Source organism: Lepidochelys olivacea, assembly GCF_965140295.1.
Source record: "Lepidochelys olivacea isolate rLepOli2 genome assembly, chromosome: 23".
Classification (NCBI taxonomy): Eukaryota; Metazoa; Chordata; order Testudines; family Cheloniidae; genus Lepidochelys; species Lepidochelys olivacea.
Genome location: NC_140433.1, coordinates 15,241,334 through 15,260,752, shown reverse-complemented (window position 1 = coordinate 15,260,752; position 19,419 = coordinate 15,241,334). Strand labels below are relative to the sequence as shown.

Here is a 19,419-nt window from a genome sequence, read left to right as displayed (position 1 = left end):
TATTCGCCGCTGTTCTCGGCGTGTCTCTTGCACACTTTACACACACACAGTCACTACCGCCGGGGGGGGGCTCGGCTCGCAGCTCGGGGGGTGAACTCTGAGGATGGCAGGGAGGTGCTGGGCACCCCGTCCCACAGGTACCCGGCCGTCCGGACCCCATCTTGGGGGGCGCCCCCTCTCCACGGCCCGGCAGGCCCTGGCCACCGCTGCCCCAGCCAGAGGGAATCGGGCCTTGACATGGCTGGATCAGGGCCCCAGCTGGAAGAAGGGAAAACCCAGGAGGCCGAAAGTTGGTGCAAAGCAGGAAGTTTCCTGTCCCCGCGGGTCTTTGAAGAAGCAGGGCTGTAAATCCGCACCCCCCAGCAACAGCTGCCCCCCATGAGTTCCGTGGCCACCCCCGTGGGGGCCATTCGGGGCGGGGGGCCAGCGGTGCTCTGCTCTCACAGGGGGCTTGCGAGGTGAGCGCTGCGGAATCGCACGGGAAACGTTTGCACTAATTCGTGCAGAACGGAGCGAGCTTTGTGTGCAGAGGGTTTGCCACATGGGGGCCGGGGGATTATTTTGCACCAGCTTTGCACGATCTCCTCTTGTCTTTTCCACGTTTTTGCCTTTGCCAGATTTTCACAAGCCGCTTTGCGCATTTTGCACGATCGGCGGCCCTGTTTTCTGCAATATTTTCAGTGACCGTTTGTGACGTTTGGGCCAGAATTTGCCATTATGTTTCTTGTCAATGGTTACAGGCTGGTTTTAATATTTATTTCACCAGCTGTTTTCCGGTTTCTTCATGACTTTTGGGGGTGCCATTTTGTGCAGATCTTTGAGAGTTGGTGCAAGTTTGAAAATATTTTTAAAACCAATGTTTGCCCTTTTCTCTGTGACGTTCTTGGGTTTTATCGCCAAGTTGTCACTGGTTTGCAAAACTGTCAAGCATTTTCACACACATGCATTCACTGTATTCAAGACTTTCTTCAAGCCATTTGCCATTTCCTGCGTGACAGCGTGAGCCATTCCCCCTTTCTCATCCAAATTTCTACGTTTTCTTTTGCAATTTTTCCAATGACTTTTTTGCAAAATACTTTTGTACTTTACTGCAAAATTTAATTTTTCGGAGGTAAAATTTTCTTGGATTTTCACTCACAATTACGGGGGGGGTTGGTCTGGTTCTTGTAGCGAAGCTCATGCATGTGTACGCAAATGTCCGATGCACTTTTTGCACTTTTCTTCCTGACTTTCCTTTTTTTCAATCTTTTCATGCAAACGTGGCAGGACCTCTTTTGCAAAATTGTTACAATTTCCTCCATGACGCTTTTAGGGCAAAATATTCATGCAAATGTGTGTCCCCAAAATGTGCAATATTCTCCGTGGCTTTGGCGTGCCAATTTCCTGGCCGCTTCTCAGCAATTTGCAAGGAAGTCAGCCAGGAAAATTCCCCTGCAGGCTGGTGAAGGGCTTTGGGTTTTGTTGCCACAATTGTGACAAATTTTCTCCATTTTTCACCCTCCATTTTCTCCCTGATGGTTTCAAGATTTTCTTTGTCAATTGGTTTGCAATTCTCTTGCAAGATTTTGTCACCTGCGGGGGCCTTCCCCCGCCCCCGCCCAAGTTGCAAAATTGTAACTGGTTTGGGGCCAAACCCTCAACCTTCCCATCCCGTTTGCATGACTTGGGGGGCAAGCGGTCCCGGGGGTGCTTGGGGCGGGGGGAGTTGGGGAACTTTCCAAGGATTGGCAGTAAGATCCCAGTGGCCCCGATCCTGCCGTGCTTTGAAACTACATGGCCGGGTCCCCACCTGCCCCCCAGCCCTCCGTGGGTCACCGAGTCGATGCCAACGGGACAATGCAGAGCTGCTGTGGGGGGGAGCTGAGTTAGAGCCGCTCCCCGTGGCACGGAGCCCCCCAGCATGGCAGGTAATGGGGCCACAGTGCTGGACCCAACAGGCCTCTGGTTTCCCCACTCCCTGCACCCCCAGGCCCCCTCCTGCCCCCTTCTATTCCCCCTACAGCTCCCCCAGCCCCCCTCCCCACTGCACCCCCACCCTGCCCCCTCCCCACTGCACCCCCACCCTGCCCCCCTCCCCAGCCCCCTTATTTCTTGTAGTTGCCGAACTGGAGGGCCAGGCGGCCGGTGACGCAGCGGAAGGTGGCCGGCTGCACCTCCCAGTAGGGGACTGGGTTCCCGAAGAGGCTGATTCCACTGTAATAGGCTCGCTTCACCCCGAACCCCACGGGGCAGAAATCGTTCACCCCCACCTGCGTGATGTCATTGGCGTGCAGGTATACCACCTGGGGGGAGGGGAGACGGGGGGTCAGGCAGCACCCCCAGGCCCCCCACCCATCACCCCCCCAGACTCCCTATCACAGCCCCCAGACCCCCATCATACCCCCAAACCCCCATCACAGCGCCCCAGCACCCCCGTCTCATCACAGACCCACAGACCCCCATCACATCCCCCCAGACCCCCCATCACAGCGCCCCAGCACCCCCGTCTCATCACAGACCCACAGACCCCCATCACAGCCCCCCCGAACACCCCAACCCTCCCAGCCCTACTCCCCAGAACCCCCAGCCCCCTCAACCCCTCACAACCCCTCAGATTCCCCCCACAGCCCCCCAAAACCACAGAGCCCCCCCCCATAAACCCTCTAATGCCCACCTGGGGCAAGGGATAGTGGGGGCTGAATAGGAGAGTTTAGCCAGCCCCCCTCAGAGCCCCCAAACCCCCCATCAGAGGGAGCCAGGCTTGTGGGAAGGGAGAGGGAGATTTTCCCATAAGCCCCTCTGCCCCCCGTGTCGTTCCCACCTGCAGGAAGCGGAGGCCGGGCAGCCCGGGGGGCACGCGGGAGAGCCGGTTGTGGTCAAGGTGCAGCTCCCGGAGCGCCGGGACGAAGGTCAGGCTCCTGTTCTCGATCATCCGCATGGCATTGTGCCCCAGGCCCAGCCTGCGGGAGAGTGGGGCATGGACGGACGGACGGACGGAGCGGGGGGTGCCTGCGGGCTGGGGGCTGGGCAGAGGGGTGGGGTATCTACGGGGTGGGCAGAGGGGGTGGGGGTACCTGGGATGTGGGGGGTCGGGTGGACGCAGACGAGTCACCTCACTTCATGCCGTGGGGCTCTGTGGCTCCCTCTAATGACTGGACCATGTGAAGTTACCTGGCCAGCTTCCCGTAGCGGATCGGGGGGGGCCGGGGGCCGTTGGGGGGCTGGGGGCAGTTACCTGGCCAGCTTCCCGTAGCGGATTGGGGGGGCCGGGGGCCGTTGGGGGGCTGGGGGCAGTTACCTGGCCAGCTTCCCGTAGCGGATCGGGGGGCCGGGACAGTTGGGGGGCTGGGGCCGTTGGGCCGGGGCCTTTACCTGGCCAGCTTCCCGTAGCGGATCAGGTCTTCCTGCTCAATGGCCTGGATTTTGTTGTGGTCCAGATGCAGCTCGTTCAGGGTCTCGGGCAGGTCTGGGGGGCAGAGAAGGGGATCAGGGGCTGGGAGCCAGGGCAGGTGACGTGACGGCCGACTCAGGAGGATCCCAAGGGTGGGGGAGTGGGGGGAGCTGGGTTCGATCGGGGGGGATTGCTGGGGGGCCACAGTGCAGGGGGGCTCCGAGGCCCTGACCTCCAGCTCTCCCCACCCCCCAGGCAGAGTGGTGAGGGGCCTCAGCACTCCGGGGAGTGGGGGGTCCCGGCCAGAGTGGGGTGTCTCTGGACCGCGGAGTGGGGGGTCCCAGCCATGGAGGGGGTGGCACAGGGGGTCCCCAGACACCATGGGGCCAGCCAGCGGGCTGGGGGGGCTGTGGGGCAGATGGGGGGCTGGGAGGGGCTGGGGGGTCACCTTTGGGGATCCCCGTCAGCTTGGCCTCTGAGATGCGCAGGTAATTCAGCTTCAGGCCGTCGAAGGCGCCAGGTTCAAATCCGCTGTTCTCCAAGGGGTTGCCCCCCATCTCTGGGGGCAGAGAGACCGGAATCACTCACAGCTCATCCAGCCCAGGGGAACTCTCCCCCCATGGTCAGGGCCAGGTGCTGGGGGGCACAGGGGGTGGGCAGTGGGGCAGGGGGCGCTCTCCCCAGGCTGTCGGGGCGGGCGCTGGGGGGATGGGCAGCAAGGCAGAGGGTGCTGGCGATCAGGATTGGGCCCCTGGGGGGCTGGCAGGCGGGATGCAGGCGCGATGGACCCATGGGGGGCTGGGAGGCAGGATGCAGGCTGATGGGCACATGGGGGGGCGGGATGCTGGGGTAGCTGGGCCCCTGGCAGGATGGTGGGGTGACAGGCCCATGGGGGGCTGGCAGGCAGGATGCCGGGACGATGGGCTGGGAGGCGGGATGCTGGGATAGATGAGCTGGCACGTGGGATGCCAGGGGATGGGCCGCTAGCAGGCGGGATGCCAGGGTGATGGGCTGGGAGGTGGGATGCCGGGGTAGATGGGCCCCTGGCAGGCAGGATGCCAGGGTAGATGAGCTGGGAGGTGGGATGCCAGGGTGATGGGCTGGCAGGCGGGATGCCGGGGTAGATGGACCCCTGTCAGGCCGGAGGTTGGGGCGATGGGCTGGCAGGCGGGATGCCGGGGTAGATGGGCCCCGGCAGGCGGGATGCCGGGGCGATGGGCTGGCAGGCGGGATGCTGGGGTAGATGAGCTGGGAGGTGGGATGGCAGGGTGATGGGCTGGCAGGCGGGATGCCAGGGTAGATGGGCCCCTGGCAGGCGGGGTGCCGGGGCGATGGGCTGGCAGGCGGGATGCTGGGGTAGATGGGCCCCGGCAGGCGGGATGCCGGGGCAATGGGCTGGCAGGCGGGATGCCGGGGTAGATGGGCCCCGGCAGGCGGGATGCCGGGGCGATGGGCTGGCAGGTGGGATGCCGGGGTAGATGGGCCCTGGGCAGGCCGGAGGTTGGGGCGATGGGCTGGCAGGCGGGATGCTGGGGTAGATGGGCCCCGGCAGGCGGGATGCCGGGGCGATGGGCTGGCAGGTGGGATGCCGGGGTAGATGGGCCCTGGGCAGGCCGGAGGTTGGGGCGATGGGCTGGCAGGCGGGATGCCGAGGTAGATGGACCCCTGACAGGCCGGAGGTTGGGGCGATGGGCTGGCAGGCGGGATGCTGGGGTAGATGGGCCCTGGGCAGGCCGGAGGTTGGGGCGATGGGCTGGCAGGCGGGATGCCGAGGTAGATGGACCCCTGACAGGCCGGAGGTTGGGGCGATGGGCTGGCAGGCGGGATGCTGGGGTAGATGGGCCCCGGCAGGCGGGATGCCGTGGCGATGGGCTGGCAGGCGGGATGCCGGGGTAGATGGGCCCCGGCAGGCCGGAGGTCGGGGTGATGGTCTGGCAGGTGGGATGCCGGGGTAGATGGGCTGGCAGGCGGGAGGCTAGGGTAGATGGGCCCCGGCAGGCCGGAGGTCGGGGCGATGGGCCCGGCAGCCCCGTCTCACCGATGCAGTTCATGTTGTTGAGCCCCTTGAAGACGTCCTTGGGCACCTTGCGGATCTTGTTGTCGTGGATGCGCAGCTCGACCAGGGAGCGCGGCAGGTTGGGCGGGATCTCGGCCAGCTGGTTCTTGGAGATGTAGAGCTTCTGCAGCCGGTGCAGGGGGCTGAAGGCCTTTTCGTGCACCCGCGAGATCTTGTTGTTCACCAGCACCAGGGCCTGTGGGTGGAGGCGCACAAGGGTGACCAAGCCAGCAAGGGCTGCAGTACCAGCCTCTCCCAGCAGGGGGTGCTGCGAGAGTCACAGAGCGCTGGGGGGGCGGGGCAGGGGTACGCTGTCGATGCCAGGGGGCGCTGCGGGGCCGGGCCAGGCCGTGGGGACAGGGGGGGCGCTGTGGGGCAGGGCCGGGCTGTGGGGGCAGAGGGGGCGCTGCGGAGCCGGGCCGGGCCGTGGGGAGGCGGGGGGTGCTGTGGGGCAGGGCTGGGCCGTGGGAGCAGGGGGGGCGCTGCGGGGCAGGGCCGGGCCGTGGGGGCAGGGGGGGCGCTGGGGGGCCAGGCCGGGCCGTGGGGAGGCGGGAGGGCGCTGGGGGGCCAGGCCGGGCCGTGGGGAGGCGGGGGGGGCGCTGGGGGGCCGGGCCGTGGGGAGGCGGGAGGGCGCTGGGGGGCCAGGCCGGGCCGTGGGGAGACGGGGGGGTGCTGGGGGGCCGGGCCCTGGGGGACGCTGGGGGGCCGGGCCGGGCCGTGGGGGCAGGGGGGGCGCTGGGGGGCGGGGCTGGGGGGCGCTGGGGGGCCGGGCCGTGGGGGCAGGGGGGGCGCTGGGGGGCTGGGTCGGGCCGTGGGGAGGCAGGGAGGTGCTGGGGGGCCGGGCCCCGGGGGACGCTGGGGGGCCGGGCCGGGCCGTGGGGGCAGGGGGGGCGCTGGGGGGCGGGGCTGGGCTGGGGGGCCGGGCCGGGCCGTGGGGGCAGGGGGGGCGCTGGGGGGCCGGGCCGTGGGGAGGCGGGGGGCCGCTGGGGGGCTGGGCCGGGCAGGGGGGGCAGGGGGGGCGCTGGGGGGCGGGGATGGGCCGGGGGGAGGCGGGGGGCGCTGGGGGGCCGGGCCGGGCCGTGGGGAGGCGGGGGGGGCGCTGGGGGGCGGGGCTGGGCCGGGGGAGCGCTGGGAGGCAGGGCCGGGCCGTGGGGAGGCGGGGGGGCGCTGGGGGGTGGGGCTGGGCTGGGCCGGGCCGTGGGGGCAGGGGGGGGCTGGGGGCCCGGGCCGGGCCGTGGGGAGGCGGGGGGGGCGCTGGGGGGCGGGGCTGGGCCGGGCCGTGGGGGCAGGGGGGGGCTGGGGGGCCGGGCCGGGCCGTGCCGTGGGGAGGCGGGGGGGGCGCTGGGGGGCCGGGCCGTGGGGGCAGGGGGCACTGGGGGGCCGGGCCGTGGGGAGGCGGGGGGGGGCGCTGGGGGGCGGGGCTGGGCCGGGGGGCCGTGGGGGTGCTGGGGGGCCGGGCCGTGGGGACAGGGGGGGACTGGGGGGCCGGGCCGGGCCGTGGGGAGGCGGGGGGGCGCTGGGGGGCCGGGCCGGGCCGTGGGGAGGCGGGGGGGCGCTGGGGGGCGGGGCTGGGCCGGGGGGGTGCTGAGGGGCCGGGCCGGGCCGTGGGGGCAGGGGGGGGTGGGGGGCCGGGCCGGGCCGTGGGGAGGCGGGGGGGCGCTGGGGGGCGGGGCTGGGCCGGGGGGGCGCTGGGGGGCCGGGCCGGGCCGTGGGCGCAGGGGGGGGCTGGGGGGCCGGGCCGGGCCGTGGGGAGGCGGGGGGCGCTGGGGGGCGGGGCTGGGCCGGGCCGTGGGGGCAGGGGGGCGCTGGGGGGCCGGGCCGGGCCGTGGGGAGGCGGGGGGGGCGCTGGGGGGCCGGGCCCCGGGGGACGCACGTAGAGATCCTGCAGCCCCTCGAAGTCGCCGCGGCGCAGCTCCGTGAGCCGGTTGTTCTGCAGATCCAGCAGCCTCGTGTCGGGGGCGATGTCCTTGGGCACCGAGCTCAGGCCTGGGGGGAGACGGGGGGTGAGGCGGGTTCCCCCCGCGAACCGGGGCTCCGAGACGCCCCTGCAGGGGGGAGCCCCACCGTCCCCGTGCTGGCCCCGCTCCGCGCCCGGCGCTGGGGGGAGAACCCAGGAGTCCTCGCCCCGGGGGCCCCCCCGCCCCGCCCCCCCCCAGCTGTGGGGCGGGAACCCCGGCGTCCGGCGTACCCAGGTCGGAGCACTGCACCACCCGCAGGTGGCAGCGGCAGCCGAAGGGGCACAGGCCCCCGTAGGCAGGGACGACGTCCTCGAAGTCGGGGGCCCCCGAGGTGGGGAAGACGCCCGAGGCCTCCTCCTCGTCCCGCTGCGCGGCCCCCTCGTCCATGGCGAAGTCCCAGAAGGCCGGCTGCTCGAAGGGCCGCGCCCGCGCCAGGCCCAGCAGGGCGGCCAGCAGCAGTGCGCGCAGCATGGCGGGGCTGGGGGCGAGAGGGGGCACGGGGTTAGGGGCGGCCTGGGCGCGGGGGCTGCTGATACGGGGCCCGGGCTGCGGCTGGCTCTGGGGTGGAGCAGGGGGCAGCCCCGTGGGGCCCTGCGCCCAGCAGGCGAAGGGTCCCTGGGGTGAGCCAGGGCTGGGCCGCGACCCCACCGCTGCGGCCGGGAGAAAACAAGCTCCACAATGACAGGCCGGACTCCGGGGCCACAATTAGAGACTCCACAAGGGACCAGCCCCGAGCGCCGGGGCGGCTGGCATGGCTCTGAGCAGCCGCCCACAGACCCCACTGCCAGGGGGAGAGATGGGGGGGTGGGGGGCGGCTGGCACGGCTCTGAACAGCCGCCCACAGACCCCACTGCCGGGGGGAGAGATGGGGGGGCGGGGGGCGGCTGGCACGGCTCTGAACAGCCGCCCACAGACCCCACTGCCGGGGGGAGAGATGGGGGGCGGGGGGCGGCTGGCACGGCTCTGAACAGCCGCCCACAGACCCCACTGCCGGGGGGAGAGATGGGGGGCGGGGGGCGGCTGGCACGGCTCTGAACAGCCGCCCACAGACCCCACTGCCGGGGGAGAGATGGGGGGGCGGGGGGTGGCTGGCACGGCTCTGAACAGCCGCCCACAGACCCCACTGCCGGGGGGAGAGATGGGGGGGCGGGGGGCGGCTGGCACGGCTCTGAACAGCCGCCCACAGACCCCACTGCCAGGGGGACAGATAGGAGGGGGGAATAGAGGGGGAGAAAGCTGGCTACAGGGTGTGCAGGGACCAGACCCCCCGCAAATCCTCACCCGCGGCCCCAGCACTGAGTCCCCCATCCTGGAGCCCAGTCAGCTCTGGGAGGGGAGGGGGTCTGGTGGGTCAGAGTGTGCGGGGGGCTGGTAGCCAGGACTCCTGGGTTCTGTCCTGAGAAGTGGGGTTCATCCCCCCACCATTCTGTGCCTCAGTTTCCCCCGCCATCTGGGAGTGAGAGGGGGCTGTGTCTGGGCCGAGGGGAGGGGGCCGCTGGCTGGGCAGACGCCAGTGGGGAGCGGTTACCTTGGGAAGGGAGCCGGGCATGACGCCACCTGCCCATTGCCTCGCTTTTTCCATGCCCCCCCACCCCCCGCCACCCGGCCGCGGCCACGGAGGGGTTCCCAGGCAGGGTTATGGGGGGGCACAGCCCCAGGAAGGCCAAAGGGCAAAGCAGAGACAGTGCCCCCTGCCGAGCCCCCCACAGCACGGCGCCCCCCACGCCCGGCCCTGGCTGCCGGGGAGAGCCTGGCTCCCTTCTGCCCAGGCCGAGCTCCCCACGGCTCTGGCTGTTTGTTGGCTTTGACTCGGTGCCGGGGCTGGGGGGGGACTCAACTCACGTTCCATGGGGCAGCAGAGGGGAGCGGGGGGCAGGAGGCACGATTCAGGCCCAGCCCCAGAGCGCAGCAATCGGGGCAGGGCCCGGTCCAGAGCTCAGCTCCCCCAGCGCAATCCGGAGTCACTCCTGATTGCGCTGGGGGCAGGACCGGTTCTGCTGCTCTGTTCGTCCGGAGGATCCTGTCCCAGTCCAGCAGCTCGGGCCAGGACTCAGCTCCAGCTCCGGGGATGCAGCCAGCAATTACAGCCGGCTGCTGTCCCCGGCCAAACCCATGCGGCCCCCCAGCTCCATGCCCCCCCGGTGCCCACAATAGAGCCTTTGTCCCCGCAGCCGAGGCGTGTTTGCGCTCAGCGGCCGGAGCGGAATAAGGGGGTCACGCCTAGGGGTTTGGAACCGGCGCGGGGCTGGGGCCGAGCCAGGGACTGGGCTGGGCCCGGCAGGCCACAGAGTTACTGCCACGGGGCAGGGGGGGAGGCGGGGCCTGTGCCCACGGGGGGCGCTGGCTCCCATCCAGCCCCAGGGTCGCAGTCTGGGAGGGTCACTCAACTGACTGCAGGGGGTCAAGGCTGGATCCTGATTTCAATAACAGAACCCAGGTGTCCGGGCTCCCAGCCCCCCTTGCTCTGACCCACCAGACCCCCCTCCCCTCCCAGATCCGGGGAGAGAACCCAGGAGTCCTGGCCTCCCACCTCTAACCACCAGCCCCCACTCCCCTCCCAGATCCGGGGAGAGAACCCAGGAGTCCTGGCCTCCCACCTCTAACCACCAGCCCCCACTCCCCTCCCAGAGCTGGGGAGAGAACCCAGGCGTCCTGGCTCCCAGCCCCCCTTGCTCTAACCCACCAGCCCCCACTCCCCTCCCAGAGCTGGGGAAAGAACCCAGGAGTCCTGGCTCCCCCCTGCTCTAACCACCAGCCCCCACTCCCCTCCCAGAGCTGGGGAGAGAACCCAGGCGTCCTGGCTCCCAGCCCCCCTTGCTCTAACCCACCAGCCCCCACTCCCCTCCCAGAGCTGGGGAAAGAACCCAGGAGTCCTGGCTCCCCCCTGCTCTAACCACCAGCCCCCACTCCCCTCCCAGAGCTGGGGAGAGAACCCAGGCGTCCTGGCTCCCAGCCCTCCTTGCTCTAACCCACCAGACCCCCCTCCCCTCCCAGATCCGGGGAGAGAACCCAGGAGTCCTGGCCTCCCACCTCTAACCACCAGCCCCCACTCCCCTCCCAGATCCGGGGAGAGAACCCAGGCGTCCTGGCTCCCAGCCCCCCCGCCCGACTAAGATCAGGGCCCCATTGCGCAGGGCGCTGCATCGACCCCCGGGGGAGACATCCCCATCCTGAGAGCTGAACGGGCAAACGCAGGGTCATTGTCCGCAGTTCCCAGCTGCAAGCACCATGTGACAGCACCAAGGAGCCTGGGCTGGCGCCGGGAAAGGAACCCAGGCGTCCTGGTCGGGCGTGGAGAACAGATTCATCCTGGGTTCGACTCCGGGTACAGGGCCAGGGCTGCCGGCCCAGCAGATGCCACCTCACCAGCCCTTCTGCCAAGGTCTCCTGGGGGCTGTCGCTGGAGTGGGGCTCCATGGGCATGTCTATAGCCATTGGGAAAGGGATGGAGCAGCAGGGAACCCAGGAGTTCGGGAGTGCCCAGCACACGGGCTGCCTGGGAACACTCCTTAGCACAAGCCCTGCCAGGACTCCTGGGTTCTCCCTTGGCTCTGGGAGGGGAGGGCGGTCTAGTGGTCAGAGCAGGGGGCCTGGGAGCCAGGACTCCTGGGTTCTCTCCCCAGCTCTAAGATCTAGGAAGGGGGCTGACTCGGGCGCACACCGATCCTGTGACTCGATTGGTTGGTCTCTGCTTGAAGCCAACCAAAGGGCTGCAAATGGAACCCAGGAGTCCTGGCTCCCCCACACCCCCTGCCCCACTCTAACCACCGGACCCCACTCTCGTGAGAGAACCAAGGCAGCCTGTGATTAAACCTTCCTCGCTGCCCCCCTGAAATGTCCCCTCCGGTGCCCCCAGCTCCGGGGGCCGGCAGGGGCACTTTCCTCTCAACCTGTGGCCACGCAGCCTCAGCACTTGCCACCTCCAGCCCCCGTGTCTCCGCTCCACCAGGCCTCTGCCAGCCGTTGGGTTCCCACGTGGCACCGTACCCTGATGCCACTGGGTGGTGGGTGGCCTAGGCAGCCCCCCTCTCCAGTAGCCAGGACTCCTGGGTTCTCTGTCCAGCTCTGGGAGGGGAGCGGGGTCTGGTGGTTAGAGCGGGGGGGGGGGCCTGGGAGCCAGGACTCCTGGGTTCTCTGCCCGGCTCTGGGAGGGGAGCGGGGTCTAGTGGTTAGAGCGGGGGGGGGGGGCTGGGAGCCAGGACTCCTGGGTTCTCTGCCCAGCTCTGGGAGGGGAGCGGGGTCTGGAGGTTAGAGCGGGGGGGCCTGGGAGCCAGGACTCCGGGGTTCTCTGCCCGGCTCTGGGAGGGGAGCGGGGTCTGGTGGTTAGAGCGGGGGGGGGGGCCTGGGAGCCAGGACTCCTGGGTTCTCTGCCCGGCTCTGGGAGGGGAGCGGGGTCTGGTGGTTAGAGCGGGAACTTGGGAGCCAGGACTCCGGGGTTCTCTGCCTGGCTCTGGGAGGGGAGCGGGGTCTAGTGGTTAGAGCGGGAACCTGGGAGCCAGGACTCCTGGGTTCTCTGCCCGGCTCTGGGAGGGGAGCGGGGTCTGGTGGTTAGAGCGGGAACCTGGGAGCCAGGACTCCTGGGTTCTCTGCCCGGCTCTGGGAGGGGAGCGGGGTCTGGTGGTTAGAGCGGGAACCTGGGAGCCAGGACTCCGGGGTTCTCTGCCTGGCTCTGGGAGGGGAGCGGGGTCTAGTGGTTAGAGCGGGAACCTGGGAGCCAGGACTCCTGGGTTCTCTGCCCGGCTCTGGGAGGGGAGCGGGGTCTGGTGGTTAGAGCGGGAACCTGGGAGCCAGGACTCCTGGGTTCTCTGCCCGGCTCTGGGAGGGGAGCGGGGTCTGGTGGTTAGAGCGGGAACCTGGGAGCCAGGACTCCTGGGTTCTGTGCTGCAGTGGGGTGACTCCGGATGACCAGCGCTGGATCTGGGATGTGATCCACCCTCTCCGGTCCAGAAAGCATCAGTCCAAGACAGCTTGTTTGCCGGCTGGGAATCCCTCCCGCTCGTTCCCCTGAGCGCCAGGGACAGAGGAAAAACCGACAGATCCTGTTTTCCATCCCCTCGGCGCCTGCCAAGACAAGCCAAGCTGGGAGCGCAGAACATGGGGCACAGAGGGGAACGTACACCCCCAAGGCAACAGTGCAAGAAGCCAGGAGTCCAGGGAGCTGCTCTGTGAGGGAATCGCCCCCCTGCACTGAGGCTACAGCCCCCACCCCGCACCAAAAAAACAACAGAACCCAGGAAACCAATACCAGGGAATTTCCCCCCATGAATGGGGGCTGACGCCCCAGAAAAATAGAACCCAGGAGTCCTGGGACCTGATGCTGGAGGAATCTCTCCCACTGGATTGCGGCTGCCCCCCTGCCCCAATACAGAACCCAAAAGTCCAAGGAAGATGTCTGTTTTGGGACAGGTGAGGAGCCCCTACTCCACCCTCCCCAAAAAAATAGAACCCAGGAGTCCTGGAAGCTGATACAGAGGGAATTCCCCCCCCCCCCACCATGGGAGATATGCCCCCCCCCAGAACCCAGGAGTCCAGTGAGCTGATGTGGGGAGGTCTATCTGCTTTGGGAGTGCTCCGTGCCCCGAAAAGTCACTCCAGCTTGCTGGGTCCAAAGCCGCCCCTGTCAGCGCCAGAGCCCTACCTTCGGGGGGATTCAGGTGGGGAATGCGGCTGTTCCCGGGGGTGTCTGCTCGTCTCCCCTTCCCGCAGGCTGGGAGCAGGACAGGACAGGGCGGGCAGCGCTGTGGGTCTGGCTGGGTGGATTCACTCCCTGGGAGCGGGATGCCGGATGCGCACACACAAGCCAGGCCCACATCTGGATCCCATCAGCCACCTGCCAAAAAGCCAGAGGCCGGGAAAGTCAAACCCACACAGAGATGGGGGGGCGCTGTGGGGCAGGAGGAGCTGGGGGGATTCTAATCCCCATTTGGGGCTGCATGGGATCTATGGGGGGGGCAAAGAGCTGGGGGGAGACCTTGTATAGTTGCAGCTAGGGTGTCTGGGGGGTAGGGATGGACAGAGGGGTAGACAGAGGGGGGGTGTTTGATGAAGTGGGAACGTTCTTAATGTTTTCTCTGAATACTGGGTGGGTGCCTCAGTTTCCCCTATGCGTTTCTTAAGTATCTAGGTGGGGGAATAGAGGGCCCGTGTGATGCCATCTGCACAGAGAATGGCTGACAGCCTGTCTCCTGGGCCCCCCTCTGCAAAGGTGCCGACTGAAGAGTGTGACAAAGTGCGAATGTTCTCTCTGAATGCTGGGTGGGTGCCTCAGTTTCCCTAGGCGTTTCTCAAGTATCCAGGTGGAGGATCAGGGGGGTGATGGTCACAGAGCCCTGGGGGGCAGCGTGATGGGGTCTGCACCGAGGATGGCTGACACCCCGTCCCCTGCAAGGTGCCGACTGAAGGGGCTGGGGAACAGAGACCAGGTGGCTCCTGGGCCGGGAAAGGGTCAAAGGCCAGAGGAGGGAGAGAGAGTTTCAGTTTGGGGCTGGCTGGGGAAATGTGGGGAGGCCCAGATGGGGCTCTGGCCTTCCTGCCCCCCAAGATGGACCTGGCTGAGGGGTCCTGGTCTCTGCACCTACAAGCTCTGTGTTAGACCCTGTTCCTGTCATCTAATAAACCTTCTGTTTCCCCAGCGGGCTGAGAGTCCTGTCTGACTGCGGAGTTGGGGGGCAGGGCCCTCTGGGCCCCCCCAGGACCCCACCCGGGGGGAACGCGCTGCGGGAAGCGCACAGTGGGGCAGGGGAGCCTGGAGGCTTCGGGGCCAGACCCAGGACGGTGGAAGCTGGGGCAGCGTCTTGCCCTGGGGACAGTTGGTGCCGAGAGAGGAGGGTCCCCAGAGTCCTGCCCGGCTTCGCGGGGAGCAGGTCAGAGCATGGCCCAGGGACCCCGTGACAGGATGGAGAGACGGATGGATGGAGGGGCGGGGGATGGACAGACAGATGGAGGGGGTGAGGATGAGAGGGGTTCTCTTGGTTTTGTCAGTGGTTTGCACACCGAGGGGATGACTCAGTTTCCCTGGGTGTTACGGGTTTAACGAGGGGGTGGAGAGGGGGTTTGTGGGGACACAGGGCCAGCAAGGGAACATGGGACCCCCGGCCAATGGCCTGGGGAGTGGAGACCCCAGCGACTGGGGACCTGGAGCCTTAGCCGGGTCTGGCCGGGGGGGACAGTGGGCTGCGGAGGGAGGACCCCGGTGACCGGACCAGCCGGGTCCAGCCAGAGGGGCCAGAGGACAGAGGAGAGGGGGCCCCAGTGACCTGTTTACCTGGAGAGAAGACAATGGATGGGGGGGGGGCTTGGGGGAGGTGGCATCAGATGCCCCGCTGGGAAGACCGGAGGGTGGGGGCTCAGAGAGGTGTGGCTCCAGGAGGTGGAGGGGCTGGACCCCCGAGAAGGGCTGTCACAGTGAAGGGGGTTCCCCCCAGGGACCATATGGGGCCGAGAGTCCGCACGACCTGTGAGTCCGTGACAGAGGGGCAGGGGGATGGACAGACAGATGGAGGGGGTGGCTCCTGGAGGGGAGTGGAGGCTGGTGGTTAGAGCAGGGGGGGCTGGGAGCCAGGACTCCTGGGTTCTTTCCCCAGCTCTGGGAGGGGAGCAGGGGCTGGTGGTTAGAGCAGGGGGCTGGGAGCCAGGACTCCTGGGTTCTTTCCCCAGCTCTGGGAGGGGAGTGGGGCCTGGTGGGTTAGAGCAGGGGGCTGGGAGCCAGGACTCCTGGGTTCTCTCCCTGGCGGGGGTTGAGGGCTGTTTTGCTCCCGCCTAGTCCCGTGTCTTGTCCCGTGTCGCGCTCTCTGATCTGCCGGGCGTCTTCGGCTCTGGTCACGGGGGGCCGCGGGCTCAGCTGGCCAGGACAGGAATGTGGGGAGAGGATGTGAGGCCGGGGGAGCGAATTCCTGTGCTGATCTCCGGCCTGAGCCGGCGTCTGGCCTCAACGGATTTGCCCAGCCCCAGCTCGGGGTGGTGCGGGGGGAGTGGGGCCTAGTGCTGAGAGCAGGGGGCCTGGGAGCCAGGATTCCTGGGTTCTCTCCCAGTTTGAGGAGTGGGGGCTGGTGGTTAGAGGTGTCCTGAGCACCATCTCCACCCCCCCCACCCTGGAGCTTTGGAGATAAGACACATTCCTCAAATACCAGCGGAGGGGGGACTCCCCCAGCCCCCTTCCCGCCTGACCCCCCCTCAGCCCCTCACGGCAGGACCTGATGGGACTCGCACCCAGATCCTCCTCTGGGATAATCCCACTGTGCAGGGCAGCAGAATCCCCGGCTCCTCAGGCCCTGAGATGCAGCCCCCTCTGGGGTGGGGTGGGGTGGGGGGGCTGGTTATACAGGGACTCCCGGGAGTGCAGCCCCCTGCTGCTGATTGTGCCCCTACTCAGGCCCCCAGCTCTCTCTGGGGAGCATGTCCCCCTCCCCATGCTGTCCCTGCCCCCCGCTTTCTGCTGACGGGGCCAGAGCCGGCAGGGGGGAACCAGCCCTTTATCCTGCCTAGGGGGCTTGGATCCCCTGGCCTTACGTAACCGCAATTGGGGGGCAGCTGGGCCCTGGACGCCAGCCTTGATCTGGGGTGGGATCCAGCCAAGCATGGGGCGCGTAGGGTAGACCATCCCTTGTGTGGCTCCCCCCCACCTCTCCAGCCAGCTGCTCTGTCCCTCCCCTCAGCCCTGGGCTGCTCCCCCCCATCCCTGCCCCCCAGCGGGACCCAGGCCGGCCGTGTTTTCACAGCTGCAGCCGGTACATGCCTTCCCCATCACATCAGCCCCCCATGCTCCACCCCCCTTCGCCCTCGCCCGGGGCGGGGGCTGGTGGCACCCCCTAGGCAGGACCCCTTTGTCTCAGCCCAGCCCCCGGCTCCACCCCAGAGGGGCCACATCTCCACACTGGGACCCCAGCTAACTGGCCCCATGCCCCACCCCATCAGACCAGGCCAGGGGGAGGCGATATGGCCTGGCCAGGGAGCTGACGACGCATCGAGTGTGCATGGCCTAGAGCCCAGCCCGGCTATATATAACCCTGGGCACGGCCAGCCGGGCCAGCCGCCGCAAAGCCGCACCCACCCGCCGGGACGCTGGCAAAGCCAGGGGTGGGGCGGGGCCGATTCCTGGGGTCCCTTCACCAGGCACCAGGACACGGCCCCTCTGCGGTGGGGAGGGGGGTGGTTATCGGGGGACACCTCACCCGGTGCCGGCATGCGGCTGGCTCTGGGGTGGGGCAGGTTATCCGGGGACCCACTCGCCCGGTGCCGACATGCGGCTGGCTCTGGGGTGGGGCAGGTTATCCGGGGACCCACTCGCCCGGTGCCGACATGCGGCTGGCTTGGGGTGGGGCAGGTTATCGGGAGACCCACTCGCCCGGTGCCGACATGTGGCTGGCTCTGGGGTGGGGCAGGTTATCCGGGGACCCACTCGCCCGGTGCCGACATGCGGCTGGCTCTGGGGTGGGGCAGGTTATCTGGGGACCCCTCACCTGGCCCTGACTGCGAGGGGACAGCGCCCACCACCGAGCCGCCTGCTCCCCAGTGCCCCTCCCGTGCTCCCGGGCAGGCAGCGGTGGGGGCATCAGCCATCCTGGCGCTAATTTGCCTTGACAGGTCCCAGCAGCTGGTGCTGCGGCCACACCCGGGGGTGCCTGGGGGCCGGGCGCAGGCAGGTGATCCTAATGGGGGCAGACGGGGCAGGTCAGGGGCCCAGGGAGGGGGGATGTGAGAGCCTGGCCATGGGGAGAAGCGAGGGAGGCCCTCAGCAGTAGGGGTGGGAAGGGAGTGCAAGCTCCCCTCCATCCCCCCAGCTCCTCCCATCCCCCCAGTTCCAGCCACCCCCCCCCATCCAACGCTTCCCAACTCCCATTATTGGGCCATGAGGAGCTGGGGGGACTGGCGGGGATGGAGGGCTATGGGGGGCTGGGGGCTCAAGCTAGGGGAGGGGGCAGTGCTTGGGGGCACTGGGGGGCAGGTCCCTGGATCCCGTATTTGGAGCACCGGGGGGCTGCGTAGGGTGGGGGGCTGGCCCCAGCGCTGTCTGCCTCGGACACACTGCCCCTGGCCCATTCCTGCAGATGGGGGCTCAGCAAATGCCCCCCCGAGCCACATCGAGCCAGGAGGAGCCCCTGGGATAATGCCCAGCTGCCCCCCCCCCACTAATCACAGGCACTTCCTGTTGTGGGGCGGCTGGGGGGCAGCTGTTGTGCTTGGCCGGCCCGGGGGCCGCTGGGGCTGGCCGCCGTGTTTATCTAACCCCGTCCTGCTGCAAATTGGAAGCAGGCAGGGCGCGGAGCGAGGCCAAGACGGGGCCGCACCCGGGGGCTGGCTGGGCAGCACCAGCGCCTGGCTCTGGGGTGGGGCGGGGGGCTGGTTACCTGGGGACCCCTCGCCTGGCGCGGAGAGGCAGCTGCCTCTGGGCTGGGGCGCAGGGGCTCTTGACCAGCCCCACAACAACATTTTAACCCCTCACCGTGGAGCTGCGCCTATACCTCCAGGCCGAACCCGGATAGGGGCCCCTGCCCGGCCTGCTGCCCCCCAGGGGGCAGATAAAGCCGAGCATGTCCCTGGCTGCAGGTGGGGCAGACAGAAAAGGGGCAGGGAGCCGTCTCCGTCTGCTTCGTGGTGCCTTGTGCCCTGGCACTCTTGAACGCCAGTTTGCCCAGAGATTGTAGGCATGGTGGCACCGGGCGAGGGGTCGCTGGTTAACCAGCCCCCTGCCCCACCCCAGAGCCCCATTCCCGAGTTGTAGGGAAAAGCCTGGCGCTGGGCAGGGACACACCCCCACGCCCACCCCTGCCAGCCTGGGAGAACAGCAGTGCTGGCCGGACGATCCCCCAGGCCAGGAAACTGAGTCCCGGTGCCGTATGCAGCCCCAGCAGCGAAGCCGGGCACGGAACCCAAGCGTCCGGGGGCCTGGCCCAGCCTGCAAACCCCTGTGACAAAGTGGGAATGTTCTTAATGTTCTCTCTGAATACTGGGTGAGTGCCTCAGTTTCCCAAGGCATTTCTCAAGTATCCAGGTGGGGGATGTGACGAAGTGGGACTGTTCTTGATGTTTCCTCTAAATATTCTGGGGGTGCCTCAGTTTCCCCTAGGCAGTTCTTAAGTATTTAGGGGGTGGGTAAGAGTGTATGATGGTTACAGAGCCCTAGAGGGCAGGTGTGTGCAGGGGTCTGGACACAGACAATGGCCGACACCCTGTTTCCTGGCCACTGATGGCCTGGGCCCTTCCCCCTGCCAGGTGAGAGCTAAAGGGTTGGAGAACAAAGGGATCCGGTGACCTCCTGTCCGGGAAAGGGACAAAGCCAGAGCAGGGGGGGCGGGAGAGAGTTTTTCAGTTTGGGGCTGGCTGGGACATGGAGTGAAGGGCAGACGGGGTGTCTGGCTCACTGCCCCCCAGAATGGACCCGGCTGAGGGGTCTCGTTCTCTGCACCTACAAGCTCTGTGTTAGACCCTGTTCCTGTCGTCTAATAAACCTTCTGTTTCCCCGGCTGGCTGAGAGTCCCGTCTGGCTGCGGAGTTGGGGGGCAGGACCCTCTGGCCCCCCCAGGACCCCGCCTGAGTGGACTCGCTGTGGGAAGCGCCCGGAGGGGCAGAGGAGGCTGGAGGCTCCAGGGTCAGACCCAGGAAGGGGGAAGCCGGGGGAGCTGTGTGTCCTGCAGACAGGCTGCTCCCCGAGAGGAGACTCCCCCAGAGTCCGGCCCGGCTTCGTAGGGAGCAGGTCAGAGCATCGCCCGGGGACCCCGTGACAGGGAGATCAGGGGGGTGATGGTCGCAGAGCCCTGGGGGGCAGCGTGATGGGGTCTGCACAGAGAATGGCCGACACCCCGTCCCCTGCAAGGTGTCAACTGAAGGGAACAAAGAGACCAGGTGGCTCCTGCCCCGGGAAAGGGACAAAGGCCGGAGGAGGGGTGGGAGGTTATAATAAACCTTCTGTTTTCACGTCTGACTGCGGAGTTGGGGGGCAGGGCCCTCTGGCCCCCCCAGGACCCTGCCCGGGGGACGCGCTGCAGGAAGTGCCCGGTGGGGCAGGGGAGGCTGGAGGCTCCGGGGCCGGACCCAGG

General features: G+C 68.0%; 1 protein-coding gene across 1 annotated transcript; it reads right to left on the bottom strand.

Annotated features, from left to right (window-relative positions):
• Positions 1 to 2,067: 2,067 nt before the first annotated feature.
• BGN (biglycan) lies at positions 2,068 to 13,181 on the bottom strand. Its single transcript, XM_084612296.1, has 8 exons — positions 13,023 to 13,181; positions 7,615 to 7,862; positions 7,300 to 7,412; positions 5,409 to 5,622; positions 3,819 to 3,929; positions 3,352 to 3,445; positions 2,801 to 2,939; positions 2,068 to 2,282 (listed from the first exon to the last, which is right to left on the bottom strand). The coding sequence occupies exons 2-8, from the start codon at positions 7,853 to 7,855 to the stop codon at positions 2,085 to 2,087; spliced, it is 1,110 nt and encodes a 369-aa protein (XP_084468422.1). The 5' UTR covers positions 7,856 to 7,862; positions 13,023 to 13,181; the 3' UTR covers positions 2,068 to 2,084.
• Positions 13,182 to 19,419: the final 6,238 nt, after the last annotated feature.

Bases quoted from the DNA above. Each gene is read 5' to 3' on its own strand.
- BGN (XM_084612296.1), bottom strand. From the start codon at position 7,855: ATGCTGCGCGCACTGCTGCTGGCCGCCCTGCTGGGCCTGGCGCGGGCG. The intron at 7,413-7,614 runs GTACGCCGGACG...GTCTCCCCCCAG, and splicing joins GGTGCAGTGCTCCGACCTGG to GCCTGAGCTCGGTGCCCAAG. The intron at 5,623-7,299 runs GTGCGTCCCCCG...CTCCACCCACAG, and splicing joins AGGGGCTGCAGGATCTCTAC to GCCCTGGTGCTGGTGAACAA.